This window comes from Excalfactoria chinensis, chromosome 8 (assembly GCF_039878825.1).
Source record: "Excalfactoria chinensis isolate bCotChi1 chromosome 8, bCotChi1.hap2, whole genome shotgun sequence".
NCBI classification, from domain to species: Eukaryota; Metazoa; Chordata; class Aves; order Galliformes; family Phasianidae; genus Excalfactoria; species Excalfactoria chinensis.
This window is the reverse complement of record NC_092832.1, coordinates 15,348,993-15,368,652: the sequence shown is the minus strand read 5'-3', so window position 1 is coordinate 15,368,652 and position 19,660 is coordinate 15,348,993. Positions and strand designations below refer to the sequence as shown.

The 19,660-nt window shown below is 41.2% G+C and overlaps 1 protein-coding gene across 1 annotated transcript; it reads right to left on the bottom strand.

Annotated features, from left to right (window-relative positions):
* Positions 1-4: 4 nt before the first annotated feature.
* Positions 5-18,972, bottom strand: LOC140255574 (vitellogenin-2-like). Its single transcript, XM_072343286.1, has 35 exons — positions 18,921-18,972; positions 18,585-18,605; positions 18,302-18,453; positions 16,492-16,743; positions 16,171-16,332; positions 15,913-16,061; positions 15,558-15,708; positions 15,264-15,421; positions 15,017-15,182; positions 14,416-14,541; positions 13,931-14,149; positions 13,308-13,525; positions 13,093-13,190; positions 12,553-12,677; positions 11,836-11,937; positions 11,091-11,210; positions 10,806-10,995; positions 10,379-10,472; positions 9,475-9,660; positions 9,103-9,250; positions 8,385-8,613; positions 8,127-8,302; positions 7,620-7,934; positions 7,236-7,283; positions 6,992-7,078; positions 6,081-6,293; positions 5,849-5,991; positions 5,520-5,658; positions 4,659-4,794; positions 3,655-3,841; positions 2,805-2,896; positions 2,336-2,427; positions 2,095-2,254; positions 1,149-1,310; positions 5-331 (listed from the first exon to the last, which is right to left on the bottom strand). Exons 1-35 carry the CDS (start codon positions 18,958-18,960, stop codon positions 213-215), a joined length of 5,175 nt encoding a protein of 1,724 aa, XP_072199387.1. The 5' UTR covers positions 18,961-18,972; the 3' UTR covers positions 5-212.
* Positions 18,973-19,660: the final 688 nt, after the last annotated feature.

Genomic DNA, 19,660 nt, shown 5'->3' with positions numbered 1-19,660 from the left:
CTGTTAAAGAGCAGTGTTTTATTAAAAGATGAAACCGGCTTAAGGGAACCCACAGTTACTGTGAAGAGCTCAAAATAACCGCGGAGGAAAACAGCGCAGTGAAGCAGGCTCAGGCTCGGCCTCGGCTTTGCCGGCCAACACGGTTGTGTCCACAGTTCCGCAGTGAGCGCTAACGCCGGTAGCAAACGTGATGCATCGCGTGATACGGAGCGTCACGCTGGGCACAGCTGCTGTGCGCAGGAGCACGCTGTGTGGGCATCGACCCTGCTCACCAAGTCTTCAGACTTCTGGTCTAACCTCACCTGCTTCTCCTCCAGATCAAGCGTGGAGTCTGTAAATGAGAGGAGAAAGGAGCCACGTGAGGGTTTTTTAATACGATGAGGTACTCAGTGCTAACTATGATCAACCTAAAAGGTTCACAGCTTTTCACATCAGCACATGTGTGATGTGGTAATACAGAAACAGCATGAAAGTTCATTGCAAAATGAATCCATAGGTATAGCTCTCAAAGAAAAGTCCTGAAAACAAGAGTAGGCTCGTGCTTGTGTGTTAAGTGTGTATCACTGCTGAACTTGATGGAACTGGTACAAAAGTAAGGTCACTTCTTGGATCATTTATATTTAGGTAGCATGAATTTTAGCTAAGATGCTTGCTAATAAGGCTTATGTTCAAAGATTTTGAAATATTTCATACTCATTTTTTATCTGGAGAGGGTGAAATGGGATGCCCCTGTCTGAGACTGGGCTTTTTTTTCCCATACAGACAAGCTGAGCAGCTTAAATAATATCTACATCCCATGGAGCCTTAAGGCTCTGTTTCACTGTGGTGAGGAGGAGTAGAGAGCAGTATAAGAGTAGGAATCATAGAATCATAGAAACATTAAGGTTGGAAAAGACATCTAATATCATGAAGTCCAACCATCAGCTCATCCCCTCCACACTCACTAACTCATGTCCCTCTGTGCTTAGGGCTGTTACCTCTCATCATCACTAGTTACCGGGGAGGAGAGGCTGACCCCCACTTCAACACAACCTCCCTTGGTGAAGTTGTAGAGAACAGCAAGATCTCTTTTGAGCCTGAGGAACTGCACTCTAACACATGCATTGTGCTGTGCACGAGTTGCACAAATGCACTATTTGCATACTCACCAGATGGGACACAGTGGAAGCCCACAGAGACAGGAACAGTCCTGGTTGCTGAACAGCCTTCTGCACAGTGTAAAACTGGCTCGATGGAAAAGCATTTTGAGGCCTTTTTGTCAAATGCAACTGGCTTCTCAATTTTGACAAATTTCCTCTGCAGCTTGCAAGCTATAAAACAGGAATTCTTTTAAAGAAACTAGCAAATTTCTATGAATAACTTTTTTGAATTCAATATGTAGTATTAACAATTAAAACCAGTGAACATATCGAGGGACACAAGATATATAAAACTAATCTCATTGAAGGGAAGCCTGTTTTCTGTCAGACACTGGGAGAGAACAGGGCACTGGGGTACAATCCCCAGGGGAAGAAATCCAAAGAGAAAGAGAAAGAGAAAAAGGAAAAGGAAAAGGAAAAGAAAAAGAAAAAGAAAAAGAAAAAGAAAAAGAAAAAGAAAAAGAAAAAGAAAAAGAAAAAGAAAAAGAAAAAGAAAAAGAAAAAGAAAAAGAAAAAGAAAAAGAAAAAGAAAAAGAAAAAGAAAAAGAAAAAGAAGAAGAAAAAGAAGAAGAAAAAGAAGAAGAAAAAGAAGAAGAGAGAAGGAAACAGAAACCCCACAGCTGTTACAGACAAGATGCAATGCCTTTGTCAACAGTTAAACTACCTAGCTTTCATATTAATTTATCAGCTTAGGAAGATTTAGGTTTATCATTTCATCTAGAACACACACACTTCAACTTGTTTGGTAATGTGGAAGAAGTTACAGAAGAATGCAACAAATCCAGACTTCAGAGTGAACTACCAAACTCAGGAAAAAAATATTCTTAAGTCTATGGCCATTAATCAGAAGAAGAGTGATCACAAAATAATATGATAACACAAATTACCTATGTAAATCCTATGACTACTCATGTGACTATTTAATCAGTAAACAGTACTGATGAAATCTAGATACCTCCAGTACATGTGTCTTCTGAGATGACCCAGGACTGAGCAAAACTCACTGCATCTTTAGCTAAATATCCGCTGGGTGTTTGATACTCCCTTTTCTTCTCAGCATCGTATTTTCCACAAATACCACATGTTTTTCCAGCCATCCAGAAAGCAACCTGAATCTTTGTGGAAATAAACAAAATGTTTATTAGATGTTTTTCTTCTAAAAATAAATCCCCTGAAAATAATAATTAAAAAAATACCCCAAGATTATGTCCATCATAATGTAGTTTTTCTACACCATATGCAGGGGCTTTTAATGACATGCCTTCCTTTTCACTGCTTATCAGCAGACCTGCAACAAATGAGCAGAATGAGATATCTTTGAGAAGGAGGTTATTATTTTAGGATCCAACCTTAACCACTGGTCAAATCTGTGGGGCCTTAGTGCAGTCAGTGGGTAGGGCTGGGGGCGATCTGGTTGCCTATTCTGTGAGTCTCTGCGGACAGCATAAGGTACCATAGCCTTGCACTATGTGGTTTACAGATACAGAGGACTGGCATCTCTCTCTTTGCCCATCACACCTATGAAAGTCAGGATGAAGTTATAATAGAAGCATCTAAATGTTTCTCATAATAGGATGATCTCTATCTTGAGAAAGGTTTGCAAGGTCATGTAATTTTTCAAAAGAACAGAAAAGATTAAAGGAAATAGAAAGGTGAGTCTCCTACCAGACTTAGATGTGTATGGAACATCTGTTGGGGTTTGAACACCATTGATCTTCAGCTGGATTAGTCCATTGGAAACATACATGTCAATCTTACTTTAAGTAAAGGAAATGAATATAAATAAATGCTTGTGCTTCTTACTGTTCAGTTCACAATTTCTAATCCTGGTAGAACCAACACTGCAGGATGCTTCAATCATTCTGAAATGAATTAACTGCTACCTTCTGTGAGGAAAGTTAAGAGAACTCAGGAAAGCATGCCAGGGCAACTGCTCACAGAAGCTCTTTCCCTGGTCTCAACGAGTTCTGTGTGTCTGCTTGTGGCCATAGTTCAGGCAGTCAGACACCAGACTGCATGAATCCTTGCTGCAACACAGTGTTGTTCCTCTTACATTCACATAAATTGAAGGTGCTTTAATTTTCAGAGGATGAATGGCCCCCTTACATCCATTACAATTTCTTACAGCATTAATAGCCCATGTGTTGTAATATATTCTTGAGAGCAGTGTTTGTTCTACTGAGGTCTGATGCACAAGCATGTAAAAAACACATCAATACACTTGTAAAAATGCAGTCAGGAATGATGCAGTGACAGAGAATGTCTTTATCATCCCCAAAAATATGGTTAATAAAACAAGCATCCTTCTGTTTTTCAGCAAAACAGTGCAGGGAATACTAGTTTCTCTCTATTTCTCTAACATTATGGCACAGCTAGGCAGACAATTTTCAGGTAACTTTAAACCATATACATCCAAGTTTATAAATACACTTTGAAGATTATTCCCTGCGATGACTTTGGTATACATATATCATTAGCTTAACATCTATCTGTCATTACATTTGCAATTACTTACTGGTTGGCAAGTCTGACAGTTACTGCCATAAGGTCAGCAGATTCTTCAAGTCTTTTCATCATCACCAGGAACTTCAGTTCCGGACTACAATCCTGTGCCAGGATGTGGTAGCAATTTGCAGGCATTGAATAGTTAAACTCAACTCCATTGAAGGTTGTTATCATATTCTGGGAAACTGAACAACGAGCTGAAAAGAAAAAAAAAAAAGTAAACCTCTTGTATTTTTAAGACAGTTATTCTATACTCCGAATTCATACTCCGAATGGGTGCAGCTCCCTGTATCTGGCCTTTCAGCTTTTGTAACTTTGTTGTAGTCAAAAGGATTTCATGACTGCTGTTAACAATTCATGTTTCCCTAGCACAAGAGTAAATTCAACACAAGTGTTGCTGTTATGTATATTGAGACATAATGAGGATTAGAAATGGTAAAAAACTGGGGAGAAAAAAAAAAAAAACAACAAAACATTGTAATAGATTTTCCCCTTTTTCACTGTAATTGTATTTTGTTGGAAATTCTACATGCTCCAATTAAAAATGACTTTACATCAATTTTAATTAACAGACCAGTTTTGGTGTAAGGTCTTTCAATTTAAATTTTAACCTGTGTATCCCTTAAAAACAATAATGAAAAAATAATCTTCTCAAATTTCACCTTCAAGAGGTGAAAGTAATGAGTGCATTTTAGAAGCTGGTTTAGCTGCAATGTAACTATTTAAATAGTGCGCCCCAAAACTGAGTCCACTTAAACATCCTTCTCATAAATTTGTAAATGCTTTTCCTCCTGGAACAATCTCTGCAGTGAAGTTTAAATAGAAGTACTGAGAGTACTGAGAGTACTATTGCTGTTTGGCATGGAACTGAACATTTAATCTCACCAACACAAGTTTATTTTTCCTCACAACTTTGCAGCCTCATAGATTTTCATTTCAGACAGAATTACTTCCATGTGAATTCCAGATGATTTTTGAAGCTCTAAATACTTATGCAGATAACTAATTGCTGACCTTTAAGGTTTTCAATGATTGAAAAGGCTGCTTGGTAAAAGACGTTCCAGTTGGAGAATGGTAGTGCTAAGGTTGTTGTATCTGATCTTGTAGGGAGAGGCACGGGAAGCATGATGGCTCTGTTGTAAACTGTGAGCTGAAAATCAGTCAGAAAACAAATATGAATGAATGCAAAAAATACAATGTGGAAATGAAATAGAGTTTTCTTTTAGCATTCAAACCTGTACTTACTGAAATCTAAATTAGAACCTAGATTTAGGTCAGAGCTTAAAATAAATAAAGTCTTCTCTCTACAGCACAAAATATTTTTATAGCTTGACACATCTGCTATCAATAGAATAGCAGCGTTATAAATTAAGTTTGGTATTTGTCAATTCATGAGTTTTTCTTGAGTTGTACATCACACTCATAGTCCAAATGGTTTGATTACCTGAGATGAGCACCTTTTTCTTGCCTACATGCTGAAGGCTACTGTTTGGCTATCATGATTCTCTACAGCCTGCTTTTGTTATCTCTCCCAAGGCACAGCAAAGCCTGTCTTCTTTCTGGAGAGTTCTGGAGGAGTAGTCTCCTTTATCAGTAATTGCTAATGTGTTACCAACATGATCATGGTACCATAGCTTCTTTCTTATTTCATGTGTTTACACGCTACTTGAGAGAGAGAGTAACTTTTTAAGATATTTTCATAATGGAATCATCCATGTGAACACAATGGCCTCTTGATGGGGAAGATTCTTTATAGATCAATAAATTATTATTATTATTTTATTTTATTTTTAGATGGTGAGTTAAAAAAAGCTATTAATCCTCAATTTCATAAGTACTTATTTCCCCTGGACAAGAGATGGTGGAAGTAGTTACTTCAGGTAGCTTTAGGACCACATCACAGGTTCTTGGAGATGTCAGAGCCATCACGATGGCTGCCTGATGAGAAGGACCACGCTGCTGCTTTTGGGAGTAGCCAAGCATATACAGAGCTCCTGGAAGATATGTGTAGAACCTGGAAAAGAAAGCAAATAAGTGATTGAAACCATCCATTACTGAAAATATTCTTTATCATTTGTTCAGACTAAAACAGCCCCTATAGCAATATGCAATCCCTGTTAGGTTCACATTATCTAGCAGGATTTATAACACATTCTATTGTGTACAGGAACAGGAACAAGAAGATTTTAATAGTGTTAACTCACCACCTGGCAGTTTTTCGGACACTTGAAGGAACTTCCGACCACTCCAGCTTCACCTGTATAGCTGGATGTGAAGCAAATTGCCCTGTTGCAATCTGAGTAGCAACTTGATAGTCCTGGCAATCTTTACCCCATTTAAGGGTACCCTAGAAGAGGGAATACATATTTTGTGTACAAAGAAGAGTAAGACTGTTAAATTTCATTTACATTTGTGCTGATCACATTTTAAACCTACCGATGCTTTATGGGAATTTACTACTGAAGCACCAGCACAGAGTTTCCACCTATCTGATTCAGTGATGCTTGAAACAAACACCTGCACTCTCAGTCTGGAGGCCTGTCTGTTAGTGTACAGAACAAGCTGGTATCCTGTTGGCTGCTCATTTTTTTTGATGGCACGAAGAACTGCAGCCAGTATTGGTGGATTTCTGTCTCCCAGGAACACGGGCTTAAGTCAGTAGAGAAGAGAGACCAAAGACATAAACGAAGCATTAAAATTACTATATTCAAATCATGAACAAGAAAGCATTTGTAAAATTTCATTTAAGAAGTCTTTTTATATAAACTACGTGACAGCATCTTAGACCATCAAGGAATCAATACAGTTTGTGTATAGTTTTGCTCCTTCCACAGAGAGCTCTTATGGCCTACATAAGTAAAACAGTATAATGGTGTGCATCTTTTGGTACAATGGTAGGATCCCATTTTATAAAGAACCAATACTGCCCAGCTCAGCATTGCTGTCTTGTCAACCTGTAGTGTCACTAATCATCTTTCTGATAAAAATTGTTCAGACACCTGCTTAAAACTGAGATAATTTGTGTTGATGGAAGGATCCAAGGAGGTCATGCTGTCCAGAGCAGGCTACTTGCATGTGTAGCAGCCTGTGACTCCTTCAAATTCAGAGCCCTTTCCTTGGCAGCAGCCACCCTGGCTGTTCCTGTCCTGCCAGAGCTGAGGGACAGATGCCCACCTGGCCAAGGAGAGCAGCAATGGGACAAGCAATGAAGTGTATGGAAAGATTAGTCTGGATAGAGCTGGCAAGGGCTTAGAGTTGCTATATTTTTCCTATTCAATTGTCATAAACATACATTCATTAGAAATTGAAAGTTAATGTATTTACTTCTTGTATATGAAGACCCTTACCTGTGACACAGGAGTAGAGATGCCTTCATTACTAGATGAAGAAGAAGAGGAGCTGCTGCTGCTGCTCTGAATTTTCCTCTGTGGGCCCTGAAACAAGAGAAAATCACTCTGAAGTGAGTTATTTACCACTGCAAGTTAATTGTAGAACTTATTTGAGATGATTTTTATTCCCACTAACCTAAGTTCCAGTAAAGCTAATGAGAGCAGTTATAGGCCTTGCTCACAGCATAAGCAGAAAATATACCTGTTCATCTGCTGGCTTGAACCAAAACTGGTAAATGGGTAGATCTGCCTGTGAAGATGGATAGAGTGTAAGAAGATTCAAGAGAAGAAAAATAACTTTTGACAAATGCGTTAAAAATTCAGTATTGAGTATGGAGAAAAAGCAAAAGTAGATGCAAATTTTAAAGCATTTTAAACTAAAATCTTCTGGAATGTGAAATTCAGAACTGAAATGCTTCAGAGAACCAGAGAATTGAAAATAGGAAAGAGTTCTACTAGGTTACCTTGTCCATGCTGCAGCAAATTCTGTTCTTCATTGATCTATCTCCTACAGGCACAATTTCCTGATTTTTGGTACAAAAACATTCACCACATAAGTATAAAAAATCCAGTCTGAGTGAATTACCTGTTGGTTGAAATATTCACTGTCCACACTGCAGTGCTTGTCTCCAGAGTTGTCCTCTCTGCTGCTGCTGCAGGTCCTACTGCTGCCAGAGCCAGTGCTGCTGCTGCTGCTGCTGCTGCCACTGCCATGCTTCTTCCCAAATTGCCATAGCTCATCTTTCTCATGTCTGTTTCCAGGCTCCTTACCCTCAGCAGAGGAATCAGTGGAAGATGAACTGGAGAGTGGGGTTGCGCTGGGCTCTTCCCAGAGGTCTGTAACTGCAGCCTTTACTTTACTGTGAATCCACTTCTTATGATGATGTGTTTTATTTGTGACCTCCAAAAACAATTCAAAGAGTTATGAACAGCTTATATACAGCTTTCTCTGTTACATTTCTCTGGGTGTCAGACAAGCTGCTTACCACAACCTTTCAAGGCTTCAGCCTCTTTGCCCCACATGCTGAAGACATTGTACCTTGGCATCATTTGAGCGAAATTATTCCTACCTCCCATACTCCCAGTCTCCTACCTTGAATACATTTCCAATGCCAAAAATCTTCTTCAGTTTAGCTTTAATATTCTCATACAGAGATGGTTCCTTCTCTTCTTTAGGTCCTGAATTAGTTGCATCAATTATTTTGGAAGCTGCTTTGGCTCCTGCTTGCATCTCCAGCTGTATTTTTTCAATATCAGCATCTGTATGAACTAGAGTCAGGATACTTATGTTCCAGGATTGTGCCATTTGAGGATCATTCACAGAGATTGACAGAAAAGCTCGTTACTGTACCTGGCTTCAAAACTATTTTGGCTTCATGTTCTCCAACCAATTTGTTCAAAAAGGTATTTCTTAAGAAAGCAGAATTCCGTGACTTTAGGCTGAGACAAGCAGAACAACCTAAATTGGCTAATTTACTACAGAACATGTGTGCAGAAGACTTTTGTCCTACACCATGATGATGCTCCTCTTCTGAATCTTGCAGATGTCCTTTGGATATCACACTGGGAATATTTCTTTGCTGCATTAAACAAAAATGTGGTAAATAAAAATATTTTACAGCTCCCGAGATCTTTTCTATATTCCTATTAATGATGAAAATGATGACAGTCTTGTCTGAGAAAGGAAGCATTGCTTAAATTTAGACACCCAAGCATTGGAAGAAGTGGAGATTCTTCCAAAAATCACAGAATCACAAAATCGTATAACTGTAGGAGTTGAAAGGGGCCTCTAGAGATCACTGAGTCCAACCACAAATGCCCTGTGTAGGTCAGGTCACCTAGCCAGCCTTTCCCAGGCAGTACTTCTCTAACTAACTCCCAAATGAGAACCTCCAGGACTTGCTGGAGTCTTCCTATAGCAGTTCCAACACATTCATCCCATGCCAGCAGTAGGCCTGGTAAGCTGAACGGCACTGCAGAAAATGGGCTTCTGCACTTCCCTGCAGGTATTCCCTTGGGATTTGCGAAGCTCTCTGTTCTCTACCTGCCTGCAGTACAGGTTTCATTACCTTCCAGCTTCTGGCTCTTGAAAAGATTTCTGATGACTGGAAATGCTGGTTGGAGATGATAGTTGGCATTTCTCCTTTGGGGAGAATAGGGGACTTCTTTTCAGAATCTACTTCTTCCATGTTTCTTGAAATAGCATAAGCTTCACTCCTGTGGAGGTGATAAAAAGAAAGCAAGTAACATCTTATTATTTTGCTTGCCACCAACATTTTTAATACTGGAGAGAGATTAGCAATCAAAATGAGAATACTAAGCTTCATATGGATGCCAAAGTACAGCAAAGTCTGAAAAGGAGTTGTGCATTCATAATTTATAATGGAGAACTCACAATCAGTCAACACATTACAAGAAATGTGTGGCCAGCAATTCTGTACCTTACGGCTGCGAGCTCAATCTCCTGATGGCAGGGAAGGGTTTCAATCTTCACATTCTTCTCTTTCATATTTATCCTGGCATCAAATTTCATTGTAGTGTTGGCACTGAACTCAGCATGAAGTTCAAGACCACTCTGAAGGTACTGTGTATTAGTACCCATCATTGCAATCATATGAAAATATACTCTGAAAGTGAGAAATAAAAATATGCATAATTACAATATACACATTTTTATCTTCAAAATGCAGAATTGAATTTTTATAGTGCTCTGTTTATTGCAAGAACTACTGCTGACAGAGTATGAAGATATAACAGGATAAAAAGCTGAAGTGCCACTGGAGAGTAAAAGGTTTTATCTGATGAACAAAGTGAACATGGATCCTCTCACTGCTTTATCACTGATACATTGCTTGAGAACAAGCTAACATCAGAATCCTCCTCTAGCTTCCAATTTTGTCTAATTGCTTGTTATTGTCACTGTTCTTATTATCATTATTACTATTATCACTGTTAGTACAGATGCTGTTGCTTTTGTCAATGTAGAAATGTTCTCCTTTTCTCCCTGAAATCTCCCCAGCTTGCAGCTTTCAGAGACAAAGGAAAGAAATTATACATTAGCAAATTTGTCTTCACAGCTTAGTAGCTGCAGTCACTGAACAGGTACAAGCATGAGCATTTTCAGCAATGGCAGAACATCACCACATTCCTTTCTGACTCAGTGCACTTTGCTAGGCTTGCAAGGTCACAAAGTATCACATGACTGTGTTGCTTTCTTACAGGTTCACTGCTCAGGACTGGTACAGCCATCCTAAATTTGGGCCAAACAACATCCTTATCCAACACTCCTACTTCAAATATAAATGGATGTGTGTATATACATATGAAAATGTATGTCATTCATACTTCGGCTGGATATCAGCATGAATATCCATGTTGGTTTCCAACAACTGCAGAGGCCTAAAATTGTCCGATAATGGTGGTGACATCTGAACATCAACTGTAAAAAACAGACAGAAATTACACGAGCAGAGAAAAAAAAGGCTGGACATGCAATTTTTCCATAAAAGCAGTAGTTAACACATGAGTTGTGCTCCTACATTTTAAAATACTTCCCATGGTTATTTGAAGATCATTACCCTTGAAACAGAATTATACAAATATGTCCTAAGCACAACATGATAATTACTTCACAGCCCCTTTGGAGTTTCCTGGACACTAGTATTTCCACATCACAAGAGCATTTTTCTAGATTACAGAGGGAATTAATTCCAGCAGAGGGATGGAACAGCAGCTGCTGGGAAGGAATTGCTGTTAGGTGTCCCACGCTCACCGGCGGCCACAGCCTGGGCCAGTGCAACACCACTCATGCTGAGCTCCAGCGGCAGGCCCAGCACTGTGGGAACAGCGTGCCGCAGCTCAACCACCACTGTTGGCAGTGTCCATTGGCCTGAAACACCTCTCTGGGCCTCCTCCACTGCTCTTTTCACTGCTGGCTGCCAGCTTGATGATCCAGTTAAACTCTGAAGACAGAGAAATGGGTTAAATGAGCAGGTATGGTGAGCTGGGGGAGGGAAATTCTTCAGCAACACATACAGAAAAAGCAACTTGTCACTACCTTCATGGCCTGCTGAATGATGTCACTGTTAATGTCAATGAAGGCAATCTCGTGGCTGAACACTTTGATGCAAGCAGACAGCAGAGGATCTTCAGGAGGCAATTCTTTCCACCCCAGAAGCTGCAGTGTTAAGGAGAGATGAAGGAGAAAGGGAAGAAACAGTTTCTTAACATACATCATGTTAACAAAGAGTAGATCACATCTGACACATACTAACTATGCTTCCTTGGCCAATAAATAAATGAATAAATAAATAGAAAATAAAAATGGTAGACATCTTACAGGTGTGAACTGATGTGGCCTTTCTCATGTTGCTTAACTGACTTCACTGGGTGTTTCCCTACATAAGAGTGATGTAAGGCCTTGGTAATTTTTGCTACTTAAGTACTGGGTGACACCCAAGGGCTCATAAACAAAAGTCTTATTCACTAATCATTTTAAGAGAGGAGAGCAACCACTTACTGTGTTTTAACATACACTTTAAATCACATGAATTTTGCCTAACATCACTGTCATCATCTTTTGTACTGTACATTAAGGGCAGCTTTGCACAGTGTGCTGACACACGCTGAGTGAAAAGATGTCATCTGTGCTCAGTGTAAGTGCAGTCTAAGTTCATCTCTGTGACCAAACAGGATGGCTGACTGAAACATCAAAGGGGTGGTTAGGAGGGTAGCTGATGCAACCCTGGTGCTGGTGGGAAGTAACTATTGCAAACAAATCAGGAGGGTGAATAAAGGCATACCGTTTTACCAAGTTCCTTCAGTGCCTTGTATGTATCATATTCAGCAAAGGGAATATTCTGTTTCCTGATGATATTGGTCAGGCTTTGTGACTGGAGAGCCATCTGTAGGAAACAGCATGGAGCATCACAGCTCAAGTACCCAAAAGCTCAGGAATACCTTTGTACCTGGCATTATACTCACCAAGGCTACTCTAAATGCATACTACATGAAGACACAGCACTTATAAGGCTATGCTTACTTGGCAGGTGACTGCTGGCTATGACTGCAGATGCTGAGGGTGTGCTGAGCTAGCTTTGAATTAGTCAGCAGGGATAATTTTAGGGCAACTCAAAGATCAGCGCAGGCTGCAAAACTTACCCAAGAAGGTGAGTAAATGCCTGCATGCTGTTACATGGAGCTTTGTGCTGCTGGGGCTGCATTGCTGCCTGAAATTTAATTTCAGCTGTTCATTCCCTGTACTTACATAAAACACCCTAGATGTCATGTGATTTTTGGTAGGCAGACAAATACTCTGCTATGTAAACTTCCCTTTGTTCTCATAGATTTTCATGCCTATACTGAAAGCCACATGTCAAGAAGCCCAAATACAAGTAAAATCATAATCATTATATAAACTTTCCCTTCCACATCAATCCTCACAGACAGTCAGACGATGCATGCATTAGCAAGTAATCTGTCTATAGCTGGATTGTAGCTTGTTTTAATGAAATACTTACTTCTACAATATCTGTTGCGGTATTTGCGTAATAACCTCTTATTTTTGTGATTATATCAGATGGAAACATACTGTTGGGACTGTTCATCAGATAGACCCTCCAAATTGCACCAGCCTTATATGCATCTATAACAAGCAAAAGCAGAAGAGATTTTTTTAGGGTCTCCAAGTTGTCTGATGAATGTAAGCTACCTTAAGTGCGTGCTGTACTAGATGGCAAATGACTCTGCTGGTATTCAGCCCCACAGGTCCTCAAGCTTGTAACTTCAAGAAGGGATCTTTGTTCTAGGGCAGAGTCAAAAACATCACAGTGATCAAAGCAAGAGGTCTAAATCCATATGCAGATACTTCTTTCCCCAGCAGATACCCAAAGAGCAGTAGAACACTTTCAGAGTATTTTGCATTTTAGGAGGCTCTGGTGCTTTCTTCTGTTTCAAGGGTGCACTAAGCCCACAGCCCATGGCAAAATTTTGGGTGGAAAATATGGAACACAGTAGAACACATGTAAAACTAAGTGGTGATCAGGGCATCCAGTACTCACGGGAATAACCACCAGCATGAATGACCTTGCTGTAACGGTAGCTCAGCATGTCAAATCTGGAGCTCAGAAGCTTGATGGCAATGTTGCAAGCAGCAGATCTGAGTAATAAAGAGTTAAAATCATATGAAGATAGTCAACTGTGTCCAAATTCTTAGAAAACTTTAAAAAATGCATATAATCGTTTGCAACTAAAAATTATACTTTCTTTTGCTTACAGATTGTAGAGCTGTGGGATCTTGCCCACTGCCAAAGCCTTAATGTGTTGATATGTGAAACTGGCCACTTGTAAGCTGGTCTCCCTCAGCAGCGAGTTGGCCATGGCTACCACAATAGGAACAGAAGGCTTTGTTTCAAAGAGGACAACGCAAGACTTCATGCGCACGTTAGGATCAAGTGTGCTGTCCATATAAGTTTGGAAAGTGATCTCCCTTACCTAGAAGAGGAAGATACAACGTGTGAATACCACATAATTTCTCAGGAAGAAGTATTTCCTAAACTGCCCATGTCTGATCTGCAGTGAATGGTGAATAAAACCCTAAAGAAAACATTGAGCATAGAGCTCATCACTTAAAATGAAGATACTGCTGGATGCATAATAAACAGGGCTAGAAGAAAGAGCCATTAGCAACAGGCAGAGTTGTTATGGTGACTGAAGCAACCCCCTTCCCAGGATGTCAACAAGGATGGGGTATTATCAGGGATTTGCAACATGGGAAAGAGGAAAACTGGTACCTACAAAATCTGCCCAGAGTTCCTGGTGGCTTTATTATTGCTTCATCACTAAGGCAGCCCATATCACACCCTCAAAAGTAATCACATAAAAAGTAATTTCAGTTACTTTCACAGGGTCTTTTCTGGCTATTTTCCTCAGGGCCAGCACAGCAACAGCGTGAATTTTGCTCGGTAACGCCATGGCAGCAGGTGAAAATGTTGGCAAATACTTCAGGATGCGTTTGATGCTGGCTGTCTCTCCTGCATTGCCTATAGCTTTCAGGGCCAAGGCCATGTCTTCAACATCGTTTCTGCTGGAAGCTTCAGCAGCAAGGTCATGGAGTGGCTGAAATCAGAGCAAGCTGTTAATTACATCAGGCAGCAATCCTGCAATAATGCATAAAAATACACATGGTCATAGCAAACAAAACGACCTTTGGTGCAAAACCCTCAGTAAAGCCATTTAGATTTTTCTCCCAGATGGACTCACTGCTAAGAGTGAGGTGTGTAAACACCTCATTGCCAAACTTTCAGCATTATGGGGGGAAAATTAGAGGCATTTTAGACATTTCTTCACCCCTAATGAAATAATAAGAGATGAGTGTCACCTACCTGAAGAACTTCATTAGGACAAAATGAAGACTGAGCACAGTATTTATTTACCAAGCTACCATAACCCAGGTAAACAAGTACTCGCAGCATTGGTGCTTTCTGAATCTGGGGACAAGTCAGAAAAGTCTGTAGAGGAAAGAAGTAATTAGTCATTAACATTTTGATTTATTAGAGCTGGTAGGCAGTGAAACATTTATATCTGAAAAATAAATAGATAAAATTTCTTTTGATTTTTCATAAGTATTTTCAGAAGTTGAATAAAATGCTAGTGACTCAGCTACAGTTAAAGTTGGGCTGCTCCAGTTCTGATGCATGCCCTTTAGGTGCTGGTTACTTTGTATCATTTTCTTCAGTCTGTCCGATTTTTTAATCTACATTTTGGCAAAATGAAACAATGAAAGTTTTTACAAATTTTCCTTATTCGTTATTATTACTTTTTGCAACAAGTGTTTGGCAATATTTTCTGAATTATTTCCCATTTTTGTTAATAGCTTCCATTTTAGAAAATAAAAAGAAAACACATTGCATTCTTTGCTTGTAGTGTGAATTCACCTCCAAAATGAGCAGCAGGGTAGCAGGAGGGAGAATAATTTGTACTCACTGAAGCAACTTCTAGGGTTTTCTTATTGGGTGTGACGGAATGGAAGGCGAGAGGGAGAACCACAGCTGCTTCCCAGATCTTAAGATTCTTATCGTGAATTTTTTGTTTGAGGAACTGGAATGTGTCAGTAGCTCCAGCAGCACAGACAGCGCTCATGAACCAGTGCCTGCCAGGGAGGGAAGGACTCATTACTGAATTGCCCAGCACTCCTTTGGTTGGGAATCCCACCTGACAGCAGTGCAGTTACCTGTATGGTGGTTCGCTGGCAAACTGTGTCCACACAGCCTCTATTTGATCCAGGGTCACTACACGAAGCAACTGGACCATTTGTAAGAACTTAACTGAAGCTTCTGTAGTGTTTCCTTCCTTGTTATTCCGAACTAATTGTTGCAGTGTTTCTGTTAACTGTGGGGAAAAAAAAAAAAACAAACAGAAAGTTGAAAGGTGCCATGCCTCAAATATTTTTCAGACCTGTTAACAGGTTAAATGACCAGTAAACATCATAAGTAATGAAAAAGTGTGAAGAATAAGCCTCTACTACCTGCACATCTGCATTTTTGACTCTTATTAGAGGAACTGGCATCTGGAGCAGCCCTTCTGGGAAATGATAACGAAGACTCCCCTGGTTTTGCAGTTGAGCATCTGGTGCCTTTATGGGAGTGCTTTTAATGTCAACCAGAAACAATTCTTGCCTTGAAGAGAAAGACAGAAATGCCTCAGTGGCAGTGTGTCACACCACATGAGAGCTGGGCACATATAGACAGGACCACAGGATGAGATTGCTGCACTGGCACAATGCAAAGCAATCTTGGGTTTGTGCATTGTCTGGAAATGACACCAGACAGATGAGAGCTTACAATGTTGCTTGCCACAATACCAACATTCACTGCACCCACTTGGCTTCTGTGACTGCTATCCCATCAGGCTCATTGAAGGGGGAGATCTGGTACACCTGCTCAGACACAGCAGATGTCATCAAGGCTCCACTGTCATGGTACTTCATCTTGTAAGTGAACAGCACTGTGCCCTTCATGTTTCTGACTTTCTAAAAGTGTAAAGAGACACAAATATGAAATACCAATCATTAACTGATTGCAGATAAGCCGAATTCCCTGCCAGCACCAGCAGAGAGTGGGGGTGGGCACGCAGCCTACCGTGGGGCAGGTAGAGCAGGGGCGGATGTAGGCCATGCCTGTGCTCTGCACAGCGCTGTCCTGGCAGTCTGTCAGGTCCTTGCTCTTGGAAATGATGGCACAGTTATTCTTGCTGTCATCCTGGATAACGTATCTGGCCTGGCAGATGCCTTCGATCCCAGCCTGCGAGTGTTCATAAAACACAACAAAATTTCTCTGGAAATTTCATTTTCATTACAGCTGTCAATGAAAATCACCTGTGAAGGGTTATGTATGGGCAAGCTACTATGTAGCAGTAAAAGGAGCATAAAAGTGGGAAGAAAGGGAAAGAAACAAACAAACCTCTTGCAGCTCATACACATTTTGCGACTTTTTGATGTTCATATTCATCACGTTCAGAATCCCTCTCATGAGGTTAGTGCAGATGATGGGACAGTTCTCAGGAGCATAAATAATTCCCACTCTTCCCTTGATGTATTCAAACTTAAAGGCTTGGCTGAAACATGCAGCAATGATCTCTGTGAGCCTTGGAGACAGAATGAAGGGGTCTCTGGGCCAGAAGCCATGGTATTCCTCCAGCTTTGGTGATCGGATCTATGAACAGAATTAGGAAAACATTCATCTTGTTCACATTCAGCTTTAAACGGTGCAATAACAGTGAAACTGGACACTCGTAGTCCATGGCCAGGCACTTCTCCAGCACTCAGAAGATGTTTTTCTCTTCAGACTCTTGCACTGTGCCTAGGAAACTGCCTTAAAAGTAAAATTTCCATAAAGGATTTCTGCCAGAAAAAAAGAAGGTAATGCAAACAGTGTCCAGAAGTTCAGCAAGCATGGTGAAGATTACTGAGTAGCGAAACCCTGGCTGCCAGCAATCTGTATGGAAAGGGTCATCTCCCATTTCCCCCTGTTTCTCAGAGTGTTTTCCCTTCAGTCTACAAGTCAGACAGGCCATCCCTCAAGCTGCCGACCTAGACGCATATGGACTGTTTTGGTGCTGCTCCTGGTTGAGCACGTCCCAGAGCCGCAAAGCTGCAGCAAGGCTGCTAGGGAAACAGGAGGTGGAAGCTGCTTTGCAAGTGGCTGTCATCGCTCGGAGCGCATCGGGCAGTAAAGCTTGCTTGCAAGTCTTTGACTGCTCCCTAGTGGGAAGTGTGTGCCTGCATGCACGTACCTACAGTCACACGCGCAGACATGCCTCCCACCCTCCTGCACTAAGGCACGTGTTTCTGTGCAGAGGAAAATGGTGTGGTTTTAGGGCTCTATTTTGGGCTTTTTTAATCATGGCTACAGCAGTGGCTTGCCTCTTAGTGTAAATCCTACTCAAGAATTTTGTCTGTAATTGCTGCAGTTGTACCAAATTTAGTGAGGCTACAAAAAAATTCCTGCTGATTTTAAAGTGTGTTGTCTCTGAAAATAGATATTCCTTCTCACTATTTCAGTAACAGATTCACAGAGATACAGATTCAGTAAACTTCCAGGACAAAAGCAAAGTGCCCTCTTAGAGCAATCTCCACAGTGTCATCTCTTCTCTATTGTCTTTTGTTCTGTGCCAGTTTCTTAAGATGTTTGTTTTAATCTTCTCTATGAGTAACAGCACTTCCAAATCTGATATCATTTTGCCAAGTGAGAGCATTACCATTGTAATTCTTCACATTTCAATTGAAGTCTATGTGAAGAATATCAAAAGGAATATAATGGAGACAGACGTGAATCTCATTTGTAATGAATGAATTTCAGCACTGAGTTTTTCAAAGGCCATGAACCAGGCTGAAAATCACAGATTTCTTATACCTGAATTTTCTTCATTTTCATACTCAAGTTTACTGTTGCCTTTGTTAAAGCAATATAGTGTTGCCTTAAAGCAGCAGCCTGCCATGTCTTTACATGGAGCTGAACCTAAGGAGGATTTGTTAGTGGGCTCAGGCTCTGGAGCAGCTCTACCTCCCACCACAGACCTGCAGTGTGAGAGTGCTGCCTGAGCAAAGCTACTCAGACTGAAACCAGCATTGTAGGGTCATCTTAGTACCTGGAAGGGCCCTAAGGTTTTGTGCAAGGTTTGTATCCCTTTCTTGTTTATTTGTCCAGCAGGAGCTATGTCCCAAGCTGTGTGGTGCAGGAGGGGTGGGTTCATATACCTGTGGGAAGTTACCTGCAGAAGGTGATCGCTGCGAGACACACGGCTGATCTCCAGCCTGCAGGTCAGTTTCAGCCCCGCTGCTGCCAACCCCTTGCCCGGCAGCCTATGCAGGATGAGGCCCTTGTAGTCATACAGGTAGGTCTTGCCAGTAGGAAAACCAGGCTCTAATGAGAAATAAATGACAAAAATTCATCCTTTGCTATGACTGCTGTGCTATTAGCCACACAAGCCATCCCAGCATTGTAAGGGGTGGGCAGGACATACATGCCACTGACAGTTGGGGGTGCACACTTACCAAGGTCGTGCTTCTGGGCCCCTGCATTGGAGGAAAGAGAAGGGAGCGTGAGGAAACCCAAACTCTGTGGGCACTTTACATTTATTATTCATTTACTCAGTGAGCTGGTGGCGGTAAGACACAGAGCACACCCCTGGGACACGGAGACCTCTCCGGCCCTGTTTGCTACATGCTGCTGTGCTCAGGCACAGAAATCCAGCAGCTGATAGTCAAAGTCATGAAAAGGCTTCAGCAGATTGTGCTGGCAATGTCCCTGAAAGGCTCTGAGGAGTTTCCCCTTGCTAAGGAGCACAGCAGCCATCACAGCTCTGCGGTACCAGTAAAGTTCAGACTTACCCACAAGGGAGAGCACCAGGGCCAGGATGAGTCCCCTCATGCTAAAAGTGACTGAATGCTACGGGGGAAATGTGCACCTTTTATAGAAGAATTATTAACAAGCCCAAGGAATTCTGTTGAGTTATCAATTTCTTATCAACCACTCCAACCCTTTGTTGGTGATAGGGCTGAGGACTCCCGGCCAAAGTCACCGCTGTGCCAAAATCATCACAGGCAATCTTGATCTTACCTCACTATCTAAATGCTCAGAAAGCACCTTTTGGAAAAGATGGTTAAAAGTATTAAAATATCAGTAAAGCCAAAATATTTATTGCATAAGGAAAACCACTATCATTACTCATAGGAAGTATTTGTTGCTATTGCAGCCTGAGCTAACTTTGTCCAGGTTATCCTGACCTGACCACAAGGCCCAAACCTTATCTAACTGATAGCACTTCATCAGGATTATGCAAAGCCTGGGCAGCACTCCTGTGACACCACACTGATGACCTTCTGCTGCTGCACACGCTGTCATCTATAGCACTGCTCTTTGAGGGTGGGGAATCCACCCAGCAACACTAACTCCCACCACTGTCACAAAGGCCACAGCAAAAAGCATTGCTCATATGCATGTCTCCCTTACCTGCCTTTCTTACCAGGACATCATGATGGTGTTCTTGCTCGCATCATTAGCCACACACAGATGTGGGTGAAGAGGGTTCTGGGAGGCTGCCAGGCATTGCGGACACAAGGCTCCCAGC

Excerpts from the sequence above, each read along its gene's own strand:
- LOC140255574 (XM_072343286.1), bottom strand. The coding sequence starts at position 18,960 with ATGAGGGGACTCATCCTGGCCCTGGTGCTCTCCCTTGTGG. Across the intron at positions 5,992-6,080 it reads TAAATTCCCATAAAGCATCG|GGTACCCTTAAATGGGGTAA; the intron begins GTAGGTTTAAAA and ends TCCCTCTTCTAG. Across the intron at positions 2,255-2,335 it reads ATGATGGACATAATCTTGGG|ATTCAGGTTGCTTTCTGGAT; the intron begins GTATTTTTTTAA and ends ATTTCCACAAAG.